Source organism: Clarias gariepinus, chromosome 11, assembly GCF_024256425.1.
Source record: "Clarias gariepinus isolate MV-2021 ecotype Netherlands chromosome 11, CGAR_prim_01v2, whole genome shotgun sequence".
In the NCBI taxonomy this organism is placed as follows: domain Eukaryota; kingdom Metazoa; phylum Chordata; class Actinopteri; order Siluriformes; family Clariidae; genus Clarias; species Clarias gariepinus.
Window position 1 is genome coordinate 14,529,608 of NC_071110.1, and position 20,173 is coordinate 14,549,780.

At 38.7% G+C, this 20,173-nt stretch overlaps 1 protein-coding gene across 6 annotated transcripts in view; it reads right to left on the reverse strand.

Annotated features, from left to right (window-relative positions):
• Positions 1 to 1,929: 1,929 nt before the first annotated feature.
• The window catches only part of ece2b (endothelin converting enzyme 2b), a 50,073-nt gene continuing 31,829 nt past the window's right edge, over positions 1,930 to 20,173 (reverse strand). For all 6 annotated transcript variants that reach the window (XM_053507144.1, XM_053507146.1, XM_053507145.1 and 3 more), the window contains 15 exons: positions 17,943 to 18,067; positions 16,431 to 16,577; positions 15,587 to 15,649; positions 13,796 to 13,984; positions 10,102 to 10,244; positions 8,825 to 8,939; positions 8,604 to 8,714; positions 8,198 to 8,296; positions 6,774 to 6,851; positions 6,562 to 6,665; positions 6,316 to 6,426; positions 6,153 to 6,220; positions 5,837 to 6,027; positions 5,453 to 5,548; positions 1,930 to 3,936 (listed from right to left, as the gene is read on the reverse strand). In XM_053507144.1, the coding sequence (XP_053363119.1) occupies positions 3,760 to 3,936; positions 5,453 to 5,548; positions 5,837 to 6,027; positions 6,153 to 6,220; positions 6,316 to 6,426; positions 6,562 to 6,665; positions 6,774 to 6,851; positions 8,198 to 8,296; positions 8,604 to 8,714; positions 8,825 to 8,939; positions 10,102 to 10,244; positions 13,796 to 13,984; positions 15,587 to 15,649; positions 16,431 to 16,577; positions 17,943 to 18,067 (1,817 nt within the window). In that variant the 3' untranslated portion in view covers positions 1,930 to 3,759. The remainder of the gene's footprint in view (positions 3,937 to 5,452; positions 5,549 to 5,836; positions 6,028 to 6,152; positions 6,221 to 6,315; positions 6,427 to 6,561; positions 6,666 to 6,773; positions 6,852 to 8,197; positions 8,297 to 8,603; positions 8,715 to 8,824; positions 8,940 to 10,101; positions 10,245 to 13,795; positions 13,985 to 15,586; positions 15,650 to 16,430; positions 16,578 to 17,942; positions 18,068 to 20,173) is intronic.

A 20,173-nucleotide genomic window follows, 5' to 3' on the forward strand; every position in this document is an offset into this window, starting at 1 on the left:
AATGTAAAGAGCACATTCTTTTTCATGTAGAGCCCCAGAGATCTGCACTTGTGAAGTCCAACAGCCTGATAGATCCAGGTAGCGACAACGAACATGGTTACACAACAGTGTTATGACAGTTGAAAAGAGCTCTTGAGCAGCTTTCAAACAACACCAAAGGCAAGTGCAAGTCAAGAATTTTAGCTGACTTTGGAGCTTAATTTACTGTACTATGGAGCTCACTGATTTAATTATTTTTCCATGGTCAGGCACTTTGTTTCTTAATCTATTTGTCACGGTGGTTTAGTGGTTAGCACTGTCGCCTTGCACCTCTAGGGGCTGAGTTTAATTCGTGGTCAGGTCCGATTCCCACTTCTGTATGCATGGGGATGACATGTTCTCCCTGTGCTTAGTGAGTTTCCTCCGGGTACTCCGGTTTCCTCCCTCAGTCCAAAGACATGCAGATGAGGCTAATTGCTGTTTCCAAATTGCCTGTAGTGTGTAAATGAGTGTATGCCCTGTGATGGATTGGCACCCTATCCAGGGTCTAACCCACCTTATGCCCCAAGTTTCCTGGGATAAGCTCCCCCCCGCTATCCTGTATTTAGGATTAAGCAGTATAGACAATGAGTGAGTCAGAATTATTTTAACAATATGGTGAACTGGTCAATGCGGGAAAGTACACAAATCCTGTACTTAGTAAAAGGAGAGATACCACAGGTAAAATATTATTCACTAATGGTATCCTGCATTTACATTTCTACTTAAGAAAAAGTACTTACCTTAAAACTTACTTAATTATGTGAGCATTTATTGAGTAAGTATTAAGTTGGATTCTTTTTAAGTCATCATAAAAGATTCTCTTTCCCTTATCCCCCATCACTCGGTCTTCCTCGCTCCCTCTTTACTGCTAAGAAATGCAGTTTTGCCACTCATTTTGCAAATGCAATTGCTAGCAAATAAAGCAGTTTTTAGATATGCCTTTTCAGTTTGGCATCTTTCTTGATGCCAAACTGAAAAAGGCATATCTACTGTAAAAACTGGGCCTGTAAGGAGGACACTAACACGACTCCAGCAAAAGTGGGAGATCCTGCACTGTGCTCTTGGGAAATTATGGCAGATGGAAGCATAAGTTTATAAACCCCAAGAGAGATGCGGCTTTGATGAATGCAGATGGAATAACTGGCTGATTTACTGTAACATAAAAGACCAGTCAAAGCCATGCAAGCAAAATCAACATGCGTATAAATAATACATGGAGTTATCACAGTATTTTTTTTTATAATATATAATCTTTATTTCAGTTTCTTTGATATTTTGATGTGGAATGTTGCACTATAGGCTGGGCAGCTTGTCCTCAGACAGAATGCACTTTTGTCAAATAAACTAAAAAGCAATCAGTGTAACCCTATACATTTTAAAGTTGTATTAACATAGACTGTCATTTACGAAAATGTACACTTGGTGACTTAAATAATGATAGAACATTACAATATATAAGGGGAAAAAAACTGGAAAAATACAGAATTACAGAACGATGACCTTGTGTGTGAAAAGGTGACAATAAAACCAGATCAATGAGAATTAAAAATCTCATTTGGTAATAAACACTTTTCTCCATGACACACGATGCATAAGGCTCAGCCTGGTACTGCCTTTTATATCCTGGGATTTTTGGTGAACTAAACCTTGGGTAAGTGTTAAACTAATCCTGTAATAAATTTTACACCAAGGAAATTCACCACTGGCTGGTAGAAGACACACGTAGGTCAATAGAGAACAATTCTGTCTATCTAAAAACCCTCAAACACTTCAAAGTTCCATGTTACTTTCCATTTGCATTACATTAAGTATATAGTTACATTTTTAAATATTTATGGGTAACCACAACGGTGAAGCCTAAACCCCAGCTAGTGAGTATCAGCAGAAAGAAAGATCAGAGAGCACGTGTTGTTTAGGCAAAAAACACGCCTTCAAACAGGGTTTAATTAAACACACGTGACAAAATAGTAGCCTGAGATTCCAGACCTGTCATTAGGAGACTGATAAACTGAGGAACTGTTGACACCGAGACACAGACACTGCAGCTGAGGTGCATTATAAGACAGGTGACACGAAACCCCTCCCAGTTAAATAAGACAGTTGAACAGTTTTTACAATCTGAGCCCTACTGTATGTCTAAACGATGGATAGAGACTAAACAAAACAGCAACAGACAAAATAGCACAGTTAACATTGTACCAGATACAACGTGTGGATTTTGTGATCATCCGGCTGAAACAATTCAGTGGTATAGCGCTTTTTAAAATGTGACGAAGCTAGAAAGTTTCACTTAAAGGGTGGTGGATGAACAAAGTCATACATCAGCAGCTTTAAAACACAAACTGTCAGTATTCTTTGGGCTGAAGAGGTGACGGAGAGGTGGCTAATGACATTCTCCTTTATAAACCATGAGACCGTGGCCGGTCAGTCAATGCACTTTGTAAACATAACGCTATCGTATTTAATGACTGCTCCTTTAAAGTATATAAATAAACAACTGAAGCAAACAAATATTATAACCCACCGAAGTATTAAAATGGCTAATATGCATGGTAGAGCGGTTACAATGACAAATCAGTGCGAATTCATGGTAACAGGAACTCATCCTCGTTTGCTTATTTTCCATGATGATATTTCATGGTGAAGCACTGCAATACATTATAAAACTAAAGTTGCTCAGAGAATTTAAACTGTACATCACAGACAAAGTAGCCCACAGCAGCGGTTCATGGGTTCATTTTCCCTGCACGCTACAATTCACTCTTACAGCCTGAAACATCGCCTTTCTTTTAGTGGTTTCTTTAAATAATGATTTGAAATTAATTAAGCAGGCTAGACATCATTGAATGTTCAACACAAAATGAGAAACCTTAAAATAAACACACACACATGCAAACACACCTCATGATTACTTGTAGAGCAAAAGCAAAAGTTTTTCTACACATTCATACAGAACACATGGAACAAAAAAAAAAAAAAGATCTCAAACATTCTTTGGCAAAAAGCAGTTTATGCAACCAGGTCACTTCAACTTTGTCAACTTGTAAATAAGTGAATGGAAAAAAGAAAAAAACACAGGTTGGATGATGGAGTGGTGGCCGTCCTCCATTACAAAGTAACAACCAGAAGTAAGCCACTTGGCAAAATTAAAATACAGAGAAGTATGATGTCACTTCCTTCCTGTGGGCTCCCTGGCAGATGAGGCTCAGCCAGTTCTCATTCCTAATGCTTCCTGTGAAGTTACTGAGACAGTATGGCACTTCCTTTGAGGTCATAGACGGATTCAAACGCTTCCTGTGAAGTCAAAGTGAGATCAGGCACTCCCTCTGACATCACAGGTTTTTGTTTGTTTTTTCCTGGGAGAATAAGTCTTGTCCAGCTGAAGCACAAAAAAAATCACACAAGCATAGAAAAGCTTCTTCAACCCTTGTCGTTCTACCACACCTAAGTACAAGTGCAGCAAAAAAATAAATAGGACAGCCCAGCGTGGGCTTTTTGTGGCCGTGCAGAAGGGGAGTAGGACATCAGTTGCTGGACAAACAAACAACGGCTAACACACTCTGTGTATCCTCCTGGCTCTGGCACTACCCATTATAAATCAGCTTCATATCCAACAACATTTCATATTCTACAAGAAAAATGTAAAGAAGTAGTAGTCCAGTGCTTGAGAAAAGGCAAAGTCTATCTGCTCCACTGGTTGAAGCAAAGCAAACCTGCAGACCTGCTGTTTTTCTGCTCTTACCACACCTCACAGCGGTGGCCCGAGTTCATTTGTGAGCCGAGTGGACACTGGAAATGCTCAGCGAATTCAGGAGAGTTAGACAGTGTGCCAATGACACGGTATTTGGGTGGGCTGTGAGGATCTGTCATTAAGCCTTCGTGAGCACTCTCTGGTGTCCGTACAGAACACCAAACCTGTACAGAGAGACACAAGAGTGGCATATACGGCAGTTTACCAAAAAATTAAAACATGCATATACTGTTCCAGTCAAAAAATTTTGTTCACGTTAACAATAAAAACCTGGTGCTTGCTGATCTCCTCAGATTTTCACACATATAGTAACAGTCTATAGACTGATAAATATCTTGATGGGGAGGTTAAAGGAGAATGAACACCCTGCTCAGAGCTGACTGCTGTAACCACCCCACAGCTGTAAAAAGCATCTGAGATGGTTCGGCTATCTGAACATTATGATGGATTGAGTAAAACAGCAGAAAGACCAAATCAAGTTTCACTCCCAGCAACCAAGAACAGGAATCTGAGACTACAACAGCCACAGCCCCAATATAGCCTTTATCCAGTCGATTTCTCTCGTTGTGCATTTTTATATTTGCATGACTGAACAGAGGTACAGGTGTTTCTATTAAAGTTGCTGGTGAGTATATGCTGTATAAAGAGTTTCATTATATACATTGTAAAATAAAATTTGCCCAATTAAAAACCATGTAGGATGCAAACGTTTTGACTTGTTTGCAATACATAAAAACTAAATTTATTACCCTATATACAGTAATCCCTTGCTACGAGAATGCATTTATCCGAGCATTGCACTAGATTTACTTGAATACCATCAAGGTTGAAAGTTTTTTTAGACGCCCTAGTCATGATCGGACTGCTGCTTTTTACGTCTGTAATGGTGGCCCTCCCAGGAAATCCGTTAATGGCCCAAACATGTGGAAATGGCTTAAACTGAGGTCAGGACAGATACATCTCTTCCACAAATTGGTGACTGACAAGTTATCCACCAATTTTTAAGGATTCAGGCATTCTACTCGCTGAATGTCTACAGGAACGACTGGCTAAATGAATGATGATCCCATTCAAGGTGGCGCAAACAGGCTGAGAGCCCAGCTGTAGTTTTACTGCGGCTAAAAGTCTCATCTCCATACTGTGCTTAAAGTCTTCTGTAAATTTTAATCAGTTTTATACCTTCATTCATGAGAAATTTTGTCACAAGTTCTAGCTTGACTTAAACACTCCTCGTACTATATTATCTCAGTCCATGCAGTTGACCCGACTGTTGTCCCTTTGTAGTCGATATAAAATGTTTATGATTTTCTGATCTTCATTAAATAAACGGTTACAAAATTTTAATTGCCTGTAATTTTCACTTATTGGGACATACGGGTTGAAAATCCCTCAGAATTCAGAATACTTTTCCTCAAAAAGCAGATGTTCACTCCAACCAAGCAGGAGCCTATTGGCTGGAAAGCCTACCAGCTGCAGATAAAAAACTTTCCCCTCATTATACAAACCACAAAATAGATAAACCATTAGCTCATGACAGAAGGATGCCTTAAAAATATCATATTTTGAAGCAGAGTTGCATCTGCGTCATCTTACTGAATAACCAAACCATTTACTATAAATAGAAATAAAACTATAATTTGGAGCTTATCATTATCTATGTCTGTAAAACTGGTGTCATACCTGTGCAAACCCCACAAAGAAGAGCTGGTCATTAGTTAGATTGACAGCTGGGAGTCTTTTCTCCTCCCCATTCTTCCTTACCCATGACCTATAAGCCTGCAAACACACCAAAAGCTCAAAATGAAGTCATTCATTCATTATAAATCAATTTTCCATATTATCCATGGGTCAAAATCTTAAAGATGATCAAAAAGTAATTAAATTTATGCAGAAATATAAATGTACATTTATATCCCAGTCACATGGCAGTCTAAAAAATATAAAGCAAACACATAATTTGCCAATTAGGTTGCCTGTTCTTAGAACACACACACTATAAAACCATAGACATTATATCGAACAAGTTGTGTAAATATGTAATCAGACATATAAGAAATAACTTACATGATAGGCAGCCTTTAGGCCTCCGTTGTCTGCGATGTTCTCTCCCAGGGTTTGTTTGCCATTTATATGTTCGCCATTAATGGTGTACTGAGAGTACTGATCCACCATGCACTCTGTGCGGTTCTTAAAAGCGTCTACAGAAGAGTTCTGCCACCATGGCCTTAGGTTTCCATCCCTATCGTACTCTCTGCCTACACAAAGGAATATATACACACACATTAGCAAGTGTGTGTGTGTGTGTGTGTGTGTGTGTGTGTGTGTGTGTATGTGTGTGTGCTTGCTGTGAATGTCTTTGGGTGTGTGCACATCTACGCACCCTGGTCATCAAAAGCGTGAGTAAGCTCATGCCCCATGACCACACCAATGCCCCCAAAGTTTAGTGCTCTGTGAGACCAATGGGGACACACACTTAATTACACCATGCCAATTATAGCTGAGACACAATATCTCTTAATGCACAAGTCCACCAATACACCTACTTGGGGTGGTCCCGGGCATAGAACGGAGCTTGTAGGATTCCAGCAGGAAACACAATGCCATTCTTCGTAGGCATGTAGTATGCATTAACTGTAGGCGGAGTCATGCTCCATCTAAAGGTGATGAGAGAGAGAAAGAGAGAGAGAGAGAGAGAGAGAGAGAGAGAGAAAGAGAGAGAGCATTAAACGAGGCAAAAATCAATCAGAAAAATTGCTCTCTTACAAACAACTACCAGATTAAAAACTCACTGGTCTTTGTTGGGAGGTTTGCGCAACTGATCTGCCATCACTCTGGCTGAGAAGTTGTAGAAGTTGAGCATATTCTGGAAAAAGTTATCCTCTGAGACCTCGTACTGGAAGAACAGAAAGTGTAAAATAACTACATTTCATTCACACACCACCAACTTTTTAAAGATCACCTCAGCCCTATAACATCTGAATCTGGTTATTTGTTTACCTACCCCGTCATATACTTCATCCAGCTCCTTGGGGTCCAGGATGAAGTCTGGAAAACCGATCATGTCATAGATGGCATCAGCCTAAAAATAATAATAATAATAATAATAATAATAATAATAATGTTACAAAGCAAAGTACAATAGAAATGTGTAGAATTTTTCACAGCATATTAAATTTCAAATTATATATGAAAGAAAAATTCAATAATTGCAGGTTAATAACCTGGGGCATGTGCATTAAGAACACTTTCATATCTGTTCCCTCCTTTTCCACAAGTAATTGGTCAATTGGCAGTTTACTTGCTCCATGTCCTGGTGTGTGTTGTTCCCTCATTATTAAATGTACTGTATTTATTTTTTTGGGGGGTTGTAGAACAGATAATCTGAGTTTTTATTATTTCTTATGGGGAAATTCGCTTTATTCGCGGGAATGAATTATGCTCGTAATCCAAGGTTCTACTGTACTAGTTAGCCTAGAAAATGCCTAGAAATGAATACAAGTGTGGAGATTGTTTATTAGAATCAGTTTTAATGTGAAGTCTAAAAACATGTCACTACCAGAGAAGCAAGCCGCCATTAGGCCAAATAATAATAATTTTAAAAAAACAAGAGAGAGAAAGCAAAAACAGCAGACAGGGCCAAATCAGCTATGCAGTAATTTTTTGGTAAGCTTCACACAATAAGATCAGACATTCGAACACCTAAATAAAAAGCCTATGGACAGATGAGATGATTATCAAATAAATGAGAAGAGAAAACAGAGAGAACTGAAGGACCTGCTTATGACCGAAAGTATACCACCTCATCTCATGGTGTCTGCATGAATGGCATGATGATGTGACTGCTGAAAAAAGCAGCAGGATGAAGTCTGACGTGTTATCCAAATGTTTCAATACTCATTGGAGGGCGCTTTATGCAATGATATTGAAAGCAATTGCAAAGGAGTGGAATATTCCAAGTCAATCACCTGACCTGAACATTACTGAGCATGCAATTCACTTGCTGAAGGCAAAAACATGCCCAAAAACAAGCAGGAACTGAAAACAGCTGCGGTGCCGCCCTGACAGTGCAGCATCGGAAAATACCTCAAAGGGCAAGTGAGGTTTTAGATTTCAGTAATTGACAGTAAAAATGACTATACAATTTACAAATGTTAGTTTGTCCGTTTACTTTTAATCCCTTATAATGTAATGAAGTTAAAAGCCTGTGTTTATATAACCAATAATCAGTGGTGAGAAATTGTAAAAAGAATGAAAAAAAAAAAGCAAACAAGCAAGCAAACACTTCCCCAAATATCAGGTAATTGCACTGTAAAGAGATGTCTGATTTTCTGTCCTCTTTGCTCTCCACATGCAGCCTCCTCAAACCAAACCCCTACCATAGTTTTTTTTTTTTCCTCTGGAAGTTGCCAGCTTGTGTTCCCTCACCTTTGCCTTGGCAGCTTGCCGTGTCCATTCATCCATCCACGTGAGGTGGTTCAAAGCACTTTTAAAAGCAGATCTAATCTCATTGATCATCCCCTCAGCCTGCAAGAACAGAAAAGTCATTACTTTTTTTTTTAAATAATCTTATATCTATAAATGCTTATCCAAGAACACATGCATTCGATATTTATTGGCATAACTGAACGGATTTTTATGTCACATACTGAGGACGAACATATAAATATACAGCATATGGTGTAATTCACATTACAGCCACATAGTGGAGACAAAGAGCCACTCACCATCACAGTGAAAGATAGTGGAAATGACAATACTGCTCATTATCTTTCTGACTTTAATGTTAGCAATAAATACATTCTGAAGCCATAATGCCCTTTGTAAAACTCACAATCTCTTTGCTGTATTTGTCAAATGTGGCTTTAACAAACAGTGCACCCAGAGCAAAACCCAGAGTGTCGTCTGTGTTTCCAATGCAGGTCTGCCAGCGAGGTGTACATGACTGTATACACACACAGGAGAGAAAAAGACATTAGTACCTGCAAAAACACACACAGCTTGTCTGTCAGTCCAAACCGTTTAAACAAGTGACATCCATCCATGTGTTTTCACCTTTTTGGTGCCGTATAGACTCTCCAGGAGTTTGTCCTGGGCATTCTCGAAGCGCTGGTCAAGACTGGATGCTCCTTTCTGCACCAGATTCCAAATCATGTAGTTATTCAGCAAACTATAGGATGAGGAAATAGGCACCCAGTGAGTGAAGGAGTCTGTGTGAGTGTGCGTGCAAGACTGCACAGAGATCAGACCGTCGAAACATCAAAAAGAATCACAGGAAACAAAGAGACTGAGACAGGTGAAGATTCGGCTTTAATAAATGCGCAGGTATAAATTGAATCCTACAAGCGTAATAATGTTATAAAGTAGACAGAAGTGAAACGATTAAAAGTGTACCACAGTGTTTTTTAATCTCATCTTTAACCACAGTGTTCTCAGTGTGCAAGAATACCAGGAACAAGATCTTACATGTTTCTTACTGAGGAGGAAAAAAACCAAACAACTACTGCACCAACCATAAAGATCTTATCATAGAATTTCTTATTTCTCATTTAGTTATGTGGTATTTTCCTAGTTTTTCAACAATAGAAAAAGTGAACTAAAAGTTTTTTTTTTTACACCTCGGTCAGTGCAGATAATAAAACAAGAAGTTCTTCGACATAATAGCACATTCCACAGATTAGAGCTGCAACATCATCCGTAGAACTTAATGATGAAAAAGGTTGACTTTTTTTTTGTCAGTTACCTGGTCTTTGAGTCACACACTTCTCTACACTATTATAAGACGTTGTGTCGAGTCATTGATGTTTGCCACCCTGCTTTTGATACACATCTAAAGGTGCATGGGGGAAGGGGGGGTGGGTATCAGATTCCCATCACTTAGGTTCCAGTCAACACCTTGAATCTAAACTTCCTTATGAAATCCCCCAAAACTCATTTAGCTTAGTAATCAAGTGCCTGTGGATCAGCAATTATTTGCCTTATTAAAAAAAAATCTTATCTGAATCTGCTGGCAAAACCTTTTCCTGGTGATTGAGACCAGTGGTCACATGGGCAAATAGGAGAGACATAATGTCTGATAAAGTGTGTCTCAATTAGAGACCTGTTATTGAATAAGGTTTAGTGTGGAGTAGCATTGGTTGTTGGAAATGCCTCAAATTTGAAACAAATAAATTACATATTTAGTATGATTAAAGATAAAGTCTATGATGCAAATAATCATTAATTGCTGCCCTGTGGTGGGTAGAGATTAACAAATACCGAAGTATTTCTTTAATTGATAGAAAGTAGACCATGAACCATTCTATCCACCCAACACTGGCACATCAACATACCTGCGGTCAGTCTTGTTGATGAGGTCTGAGACTTGCTGCAGGTATTCCTTGGCATACACGACTACCGGTTCTGTATCATTTAGCTCCAGGGGTGAAAGGGCAGAGGTCAGGTAGTCCAGCCAATCCACTGCTGGTGCAAGTTTCTAAGAAACGGAAAATCAATATGAAACATCCTTCCCAAAGCACTCATAATAAAAACAACAACAACAAAAAAACAGCTCATTTGTATATTTATCTAAAAATTCTTAATATTCATTTATTCCTAGTCAGGTTGCGAATTCTGTGCAGGGCATTATAAAGGAAATCCACCAGAAGAATACAAAAAAGCCCAGGTTGCAAGTTAAATAAAATATCAGACATGCAAAACAGGTTGGCCAAGAGGGACGAATCCCCATTAACATCGGCCACTAAACAGCTGATCACACAGGGCGGAGTGAAATTCTCAGTGGACTCGAGATGCACTGTGCACACTGCTCCGAGCCATCTTGGTATTAAAACACATGAATATTCTATGCAGTCTTCAGAGACCTTCACTATGCCTTTTAGAAAAGATGCATGAAACCCTAGAGCTTTTCTCTTGCACAAGATGTTTACCTGACTGATTTTTTATTCTAATACTGCATCCTCTACACAGTAATAAAGAGCTACTTATTCTGCTTCTCTGTTGTTTGGTGATTTCACAGACAAAGCACTGACCAAATACATACATACACACACACACATATATATACATATATATATATATATATATATATATACACATACATACATACTGCACATGTGCGTGATTTTGATGTCATTAATGAATATATATATCACATCAAAATCACGCACATGTGCAAATACATGAGCATGTTTGCATTCCAGCTGCCAAACCCTTCAGGTATATTAAACTGAAATACTCATCTACAGTACACACACACACCAACCAAACAACATACATACACAACACAAACACACACATGCACACCAGTCACCCTCATCCAGGCTGTGGGAGTCTGGGAAAAGGGGGATGATGAGAAGATAAAAATAAACTGTTTTTTTTCTTCAGCAGTCATAGAGGAAGAAGATAAAAGAAGGCACGTCTCCTTAAATAAGACTGTGAATGTTTTTGAAACCTGCAGTAAGAGTAAGGGCTTTATTCATACTCGATATATGAACCTAAAATGTAAATAAAAACAGGTCCACATTAACAGACAGGTATTCTTGTTTCACAAGCAGTATCTCTAGTTTCACTAGTTTCTCAAATGTTCTAAATAAATTAATTAAAATACATAAATATTCAGAAGCAGCAATGCACTAAGAAAAGGAAAGTTTCAGCTTACAGATGGTATGGTTATGTATTTTTAATTTTACATATATACAGTAGATACATGCATTCGGATGAATTAGCCGATTAATATTTCACGTAAAAAGACATAATCCTGAAGTGTGTTATTCTAAAAGGTGGAATTGCTAGGATATTGCTAAATGAATTTGACCTGGTTACGGACACTACAGATTTTCTGCTTTGTAGGTTTTAACCAAAAACAATCTTTTTAATTTAGGCAACCATTTTTACACATCATAGCATGCTTCTGAATAATTAGCATTTTTAATTATTAAAGATTGAAGCGAGACAGTATAACACTGATAACACTGGTATAACACTATAACACATTTGGGGGGCATATATAAAATCATCTCTCCAAAACGGTTGAAGTTAACAACTTGAAATCTTTAGGGAAGCAAGATCGCATGCACATTTTCTGTATTATATGTTGGTAGTAAAAAATTTTAAAAATGGCAGACTGCTTCCAAGCTGGTTAAACTATTTTAACAGCAATCTTAATAAATGCAACCTGACCAAATTTAGGCTGCTTAAACAAGGGCATCCGAGCTCCTTTTTGTTAAATGTGAAACTTTTTGTCCCAATTGTAGCACTTTTTAAAACAAATAGTAAAACTATTAAAAAATAATTAAATAATCAAAAAAGCTGACTACAAGATGTACATCAGCTATAAAACCGCAATGTACCCTTGTAAAGTGAATCATAAATTCAGAAAAAGATATATACGCTCTTGCCAAGTGCTGAACACTGATTTTTAAAAAAGCTCACTCCTTACTCACTCACTCACTCGTCATCTATACTGCTTTATTCTGTATACAGGGTCCTAAAGCCTATCGCAGGAGACTTAGGGTACACCCTGGACAGGGTGCAAATGAATAGCAGGGCACACACATACACTAACTCACACACTTATTCACACACTATAGGCACTTTGGGAATGCCAATCCCAATCTGCATGTCTTAAGACTGTGGAAGGAAACCAGAGTAACTGGAGGAAACCCACCAAGCACTGGAAGAACATGCACACAGACCCAAGGTGTGAATTGAACCGGGAACCTGGAGGTGCACGGCAACAGTGCTAACCACAAAGCCACTTTGCAGCCCAAGTTCAGTCCAAAACATATGGCGGTCATCCCAAAAAGCTTGTTCTGACATAAATATTGGTTGCACAGCTCATAAAACTTAAAATTATAAACATTTATAAAAAAAATTATCAGTATGCAGTATGTAATCAGTGCAATTATTATTATTATTATTCTACTCTCTTTGTTCCCCACTCTAGCTTTTCTCTCATTCTTCTGTGTAAAAAAAAAACAAAAAACTGTTGCCTGGCAACTGCTGCCATAACAATCATAGGCCTTGAGAAACAAAGGGGTGCTGGTGTGAGACATGATGATTCCTGAAAAAAATGATTTTTTTTTTTTTCTTTTTTTCTTTTTTAAGGACTGATTAAAGATGAGGCTGTGAAAAGTGCACCTCCAAAAGGAAATGTTCTGAAAGGGCATGATGATCTGGTGAGGGGACAGAATGTCTCGTCTTTAATAAGCTCATCACAGACAGGCAGAAAAGAATGATTCACTGTCATCAGTTGTAAACAGTGAGATTTGCTCCGGCAGTAGATCTCATCAACTCAAAGCGAGGACCGCCCGGGGTTTATGAAACATAGCCAAGGGATACACCATGGTTTTATTTTTTGCTACAACAGTAAAAATTACAACCCCCAGTTATCACATTTACACTACATGTCCAAAAATATGACCCATCACATCCATATGTCCATGTTGAGAATCCTACTCTAGACTTAGTCCCTCTATGCTGTTGTAATAATGTCTGATTTACTAAGATCTGTGGCCATGTGTGTCCATTCATCCACAAGAGCATCAGCAAGGTCAGGGTACGAGGCCTGGTGCATAATCGAATTCAAATTAATCCCAAAGATGTTCAGTGGGGTTGAGATCCCGGCTCTGTGAAGGCAGCTACTCGAGTTTTCCCTCACTTTGGCAAGCTATGTTTATACGTGTGTGTGTTTGTGTACATGGTATTATTGAGTTATGGGTTTAGCATGTGTGACTGGTCACTGGAATAAAATGCGTTCAATCCAAACTGCAATAAATCAAAATTAAGAGGGCCTATGATTAACATCAGCTTAGACATGTTAAAAGCTAAAGGCAACACACTTCCAATAAACAGCCAAAAAATAGCAAACATCTGGACAATAGGGTCAAATGTTTAAATACTTACAATTAAAAGGATCCTTATCTACAAATTGTTTAGAACAACTGGCTTTATTTACATAAACCTGACCTAAGCCAGGATACAGTACACATCGTCCTCGCTCCCTCTCATCATGCCTCGTGTACCCACCTGCAGCTCAGCGATGGTGATTTTGTGGTAGATTTTCTCCTCGTCCCTGCGCTCATCCTGGGGCACTGTGATGTTGGCAAGTGCCGTCTCAAAGTCCAAAATCTGTTGCATCTGACTCTGAGTGGAGTTTTTATCGCCTCCCAGTAACAGCCCAAGCTCCACCATGTAGTCTAGATATGCCTTTAATACCTTAACACAGAAACAAAAACAAGCATGAGTAACAAGTAGAAACTCAGGTCTGGTACAGTCTAATAGACTGACACATTGACATGCTGACAAGTTAGGTTTAAACCCTTAACCCCTTAATCTACACCATTTTAAGCAAAATGTTGACATTAGAAAGTCTTACACTGACATAGTATATTTAGTGCCATATGAATAACCACTTAAATTAATTAACATTAACAAGTCTCTACCAGGGTAGCTAAAAAGCATATGATGTATTTGCTCCTGATCAATTTTGAACATCTATTGCACTTTTTTTTTTTTTGTAATTGCAAAGCAGCACTACACCATTCTTTTCCCTCGTGAAAACATTCCTGTTTGGCCTTTACCTAAGCAATCTTACTGGAATGATCAGTAACAGAAAATTAGACTTACAGTAACTAAACACATAAAAAAAGTGAAATATAATTTTTTAAATATTTTTAATGAGTTATTTAAAAGGTCTTATAATCAAAAATATAGCTGTGATGTGAATAAAGCAACAATAATACGAATTATTAATACTAACAACATGTCCTGAGGCTACATGGAGCAGTTCAAACATCCTGGACATCCATATACAGTAGCCCCTAAGGAGAGAGCTCAATGGCTCAACCTGGTGAGCGTCTCCCCCATAGAGAAAAGACAATGTTTCTGGACATGCCTGTGGACCTCAAAACCCTTTTCAGACCATCAGTGGCTACAATCAACAGCCACAGTCTTAACCCTTCAGTCAAAAAAAACTGTTCAAATGTGGCATCCAGATCTTAGGACCAAACCAAAAATGTTGCAACCCAAAAAAGCACCTGCTTGTGATAGCACTGATAGCAGTCCCATTAGGCTGTCTGTAAATAAGGAGCTTTTATTGGTGGGTTGCATCCTTTAGGCTGGATCCATTACCATCCGAAGCCACCACTGCATTGTTACTGTAACCTATGTAGTGGCCCTGCATCCCTGAAGATGTCACTCTTTCCTGACAGCAGGCGTACACAATACAGTTCTGTCCTGACCAGAATAGTGATCACAACAGTCGCCTCCTCGGTGGGGTGGGGCAAAGTAATAAAGGGTGTTAGAAAGCAATGTTATATTCTCAGACCACATAATCAGTTTAGCAGTGTTCCTGGCACTGCTGTCAGGAAAGAAACCCTCCCTTTTCTGGTGGGAAATCAGATGTTAGAATGGGCAACTCTACTTGGATTGCTTATATAAATTTGAAGGCAAATACGTCATACCGAAAACAATCCAACCTGCAAAAGTAGATCAAAATGCCAGGTCTGAGTCACACATCAGCACTGCAAACGCAACACAACGCTACACCATCACCACATATGCAGCTGTTGTGAGTCAACCCAAACAACCACACTACATGTTCAATATGGAAAAAACCACCATACTGTATGCATCAAACACTGAAAATTAATGCATCAAACCCAGAAGACCAGTATAAGCATGTGGCACTGTGTGAAATCAGAAACTCTACAGTAAATTACAAAAAAACCTAGATGTGGAGTCACAATCAGGGCAAAAGTGATCATTACATTATGAGGTAATTGACATGTATTAGATCTACAGCCCAGGTTGTCTTACCTTCTCATTAGTCTTATTGAGGTAATAATCCCGGGAGGGAAGGAAGAGCCCGGATTGATCAACCTGGAAACATGGGTGGACACACACACACACATTATTACAAGGCAAATACAGTACAACAATTACCAACCACAAGGGTCAACTAAGTTATGAGTGCTGCACAATTAATCACAAAGAAATCAAAATAGCAATATGAAACTGTGCAATTTATTACAGGCAATTTATATATCAGTAGCTTATGTGGAGTCCTTCCTGAAGTATCCTGAACATGATCTAATACTAAAACTGTCCAATCAGTGCATTGTTAGTTTTAAACTAGATTCATGTGTGTGGTTTTGGTGACCAGTAAAGGCTCAAGTTGGTGTTTCCAAACAGTAAAGAAAAAGAGCTACTGTCTATTACTGTATATAAAGAATGGACAAATGTTTGTGTGTTGCTTAGGTACATCAAATTTCTTCTGGTGGAAAAAAAATATATAAAATAACTGTACTTGTTGCATGGAATGTCATAAAAAACATACCTCTAGGTATTTATCTTATGCCTAGATAGAAGCATAACATTCGATATTACTTTAAACTCTGTCAGGTGAAATTGGATCACATTTAATACATTCCTATCATTATCAATCCCTAGATTAGTGCCATGAGTCAAAATCATGTTGAATATGCCCAGGTCGACTCCAGCTGAAATTCCAAACACGTCTCCCTGGCTCGTAGGACATGGTTGATGTTTTCCACCCAACTCGAATCGAGACAATATCTGGTAAATGTAAGCTAGTCTTCTCATAGTCTGATAAGAAGATTGAAATTTGTATGCAAGACCGTCAAGAGAATTAAACATGTACCTGAATTACATTGCTGTTTGAGTTTTTAGGGTCCACGCTAACTCCCACAGTGAAGAAAGGCTGCGCTCTATATGGGCCTGAGACTGTCTTCAGTACCTCCATGAAGTTATCCTTTTCCCATGGCTCAGTGATGTTCCAACCCCCTGTCTGCAAACATACAAAACATGAAAAGGTCTTTGCTTCTTCAGGATAACATGGGCACCCCAAACTCAATGCCTGACTACACTGGCGATCATACACAGTACAATCAACTGGCCATCACTTTTATATGGGTCATTTGACTTACTGTATCTAAACATGGAATAAGGAGCTGCTTCTGAGCTAAGCTATGAGTAGGCTTCAAACCCAGGTAAATGGATCTCTCCCTCAGAGAGTACGAGTTTAATCTAAAGACAGCTGAGTCAATTCATTCATCATTGTAACAACCTCAAGGGAGGGAGGGAGGGAGAGAGAGAGGCTATACTAGTGTGTGCGCTCTATGAAATGATGCACCATAGACAATTTAATGTACAATCTACAATACTAGTCAGAAGTTTGGACGCACCTTCTAATTTCATGGTCTTATCTGATTTTTTTTCCCTACATTTTAAAACACTTATATTTTACACAAAAAAAATAGGCAATAATCTCCTTTAAACAGTTGATATTGAGATGTCTGCTACTTATAATCTGTAAAGCCTTCATAACAGCTCTAATCTGAGGTGCTGTTTGTTAATTGGTGATTTTTGAGGCTGGTAACTCCAAATGAACATCATCTCTGCAGCTTATTTTCCTGTGATGGTCTTCATGAGAGCCAGTTTCATGGTGGTGCTTGATGGATTTTGAAAATGCACTAGGCAATACTGTTCTTACAAGAGCTATTCCAGAACAGCAGATCTTCATATCTAAAAATAACAACTGGCTGTATTTGCTCCTTAATTAAATCCCATTATTTAATAAGTTATTTCATAATTGTAAAAAAAAAAATATATATATATATATATATATATATATATATATATATAGGATTCTTCCAGAATGGAGAAAAATAAATCCAAACTTCTGACTGGTACTGTACATCACCAAGCCTTATGGCCTATCAGGGTTGCCAAATCTGCTGGAATTCCTGTGCGGCAAGTTGGAAAATGAGCATAAACGACACTATTTATATCGATACCTAATTAACTAAAATAACTCAAATTAAAGAGGTTTTAAAATAAATGCATAACCTATTATCCATGTACTGAATGTGTGATATATTCAAGCTTGATTTGGAAAGCTACCAGGGTGGATTGTCAAACAAATCTACCAACTTTAACACAAGGCAGAATAACTTAATAAAAGAGGCTGATTATCTCAAATGGAAATTTCCTATTGAATCACCACGTTGTTGAGTTCAGAAGTGGTGCCTTGCATCAATGAGAGGGTGTGTCCATGAAATGAGTCCTGGCACCTAACAGTGAATTTGTCTATTGAAAATATTAACATTTTAGATTGCAAGAGGGGAAAAAAGGAAAGCGAACAAAGTCCTACCTTAGAGATGAGGTCAATGAGTGGCTGGGCTCCGAGCTCCTCGATGCGCTGCTCATTCAGACAAGACAAGTAGTAGAACTGAGCTTTTTTCTCTGCTTCACTACTCGAGTTAAAGGTGCCGTTCTCTAGAGACAGAGCAAGAGACGGAGGTTATTCGTATAGCTGGTTCGTTGTTGCTAAGGCTGCACACAGGAAAACTTTTAGTAAAATAATAAAAACATGCAAAAGAAAATCGGTTCCCAAGATCACTTCTGTTCTGATATGCACGAAATGTCATTCTTTCACTTCCTTTTAAAGAAAATAATGCAGCGATTTTATCCCAGAGCGCTGGGCAATTCCCAACTTCTTACCAACCAAGTTTTTTTCACATGCCTCCTTTCAGACATGCAAAGTCAGCCGTCTGCATCTTTTCTGACTTTTTCTTTGCAAAATCAAGAATCCTCTTTTGTACTGTACCATTTGGTGTCTACTGTACATTGTAAACATGTTCTAGACAGGCACTGCTGTGCCACCAACAGATGCACATGTTTAACTCAAGAGATGTTTCTGTGCTTGTTTGGTCCTAGTGTCAAGTCTCATGAGTAATCAGATGGGAAAAACAGCATCCATGTCCGAACTAACCTCATTCCAGTATAGAAAACAGTAAAGTTCCTGTCTGCACCATCTCTGTTTCTTGTCTTCTAACAGCTTGACATCATGATTTCTTGGTATAACTGTGCGAGTGGGAATAACCTTACAACGTGCATGCATTTATGTTTTATAACCCACATAATTCATGTTCTTGTGGAGGAAGGGGAAGCAGGGACATCATGTGCACAGCCACGAGCAGCTGCTCCTTTCAGCTCTAATCTGTCTTCCCTCCTCTAGCATAATCACATTAAGACACACAAGGTGGAATATTCCACTAATAAATTTACAGACGCGCAGTGCCAGACCAATTACCAGTCAGCAGGTAGAGACGAATAAAGATGAACGAAAGGGACAGGAGGAGAAGGGAAGAAATGGAAGGAAAGTAAATGAGGAAAGCTTGGCACCCTGCATGCAATTCAGTGCTGCGATTGTGGCATACACATTATCTGCTTGTTTGTTTTAGTCAGACAATTGACCAGGTGCATCAGCACAAAGCAAGCACGTGACACACTCTGTCTCTCTTAATAAGGCACACATCATACAGTATAGTTCTAGACTCAAGTATCACGACATACTCCATACTGTTTTGCTTACATCTTCTTTCTTCCATGTCTCGTCTCATTTAACTGAGACTTACAGGACCACCATACAATCCTGCTCTCCCTCATTTAACTACAGGCTGCGCTGCAGGTGTGTGCAGGTGCTGTGGGAATTTTCTGCTCCTCTACTGTTTACCCAAGCATTTACTTCCTCCCAACACGCCTTAAAGTCATAAATATATCATACACCTGTAGTACCACATCATCATCACCTCAGCATGAAATAGAACCATTAAGTAGTAGATGAATGTAAACCACAGACACAGTATGGGAGTGTCTTGCCAATGCAAACATGGAAGCATAAGTAAAATTAATAATAATAATTATTTTATATATATATATATATATATATATATATTGTGGCGTGGGCGGGGCGGCGGCTGACGACCAGCATGCCTTGCGGGGATGTCGGTGTGTGTTCACCATGTTGGGGAAAGGTGTTTGGGTTGGTGGCTTCGGCCCTGTTGTGTGTGAGGGGGGTGACGTGGGAAATGTGCTCCAGTTCAAGCTAGTGCTGAATTGGATGTAGGCTCCTGAGTGAAGGTGCTGCTCATGCCTTACATGCTGTGTGCTTAATAAAGTACTCCCAGCCATTGCATTGGGTAGCAAATAAGCTCACTCGTCTCTCCAGCATTCTTCCCGGCGTAAAAACGCTACTATATATATATATATATATATATATATATATATATATATATATATATATATATAAAACACAATATACAAATATACACAGTGGTGTGAAAAACTATTTGCCCCCTTCCTGATTTCTTATTCTTTTGCATGTTTGTCACACAAAATGTTTCTGATCATCAAAGACATTTAACTATTAGTCAAAGATAACACAAGTAAACACAAAATGCAGGTCATGCCACAACATCTCAATAGGATTCAGGTCAGGACTTCATTTTGTTTTTCTTCAGCCATTCAGAGGTGGATTCGCTGGTGTGTTTTGGGTCATTGTCCTGCTGCAGCACCCAAGATCGCTTCAGCTTGAGTTGA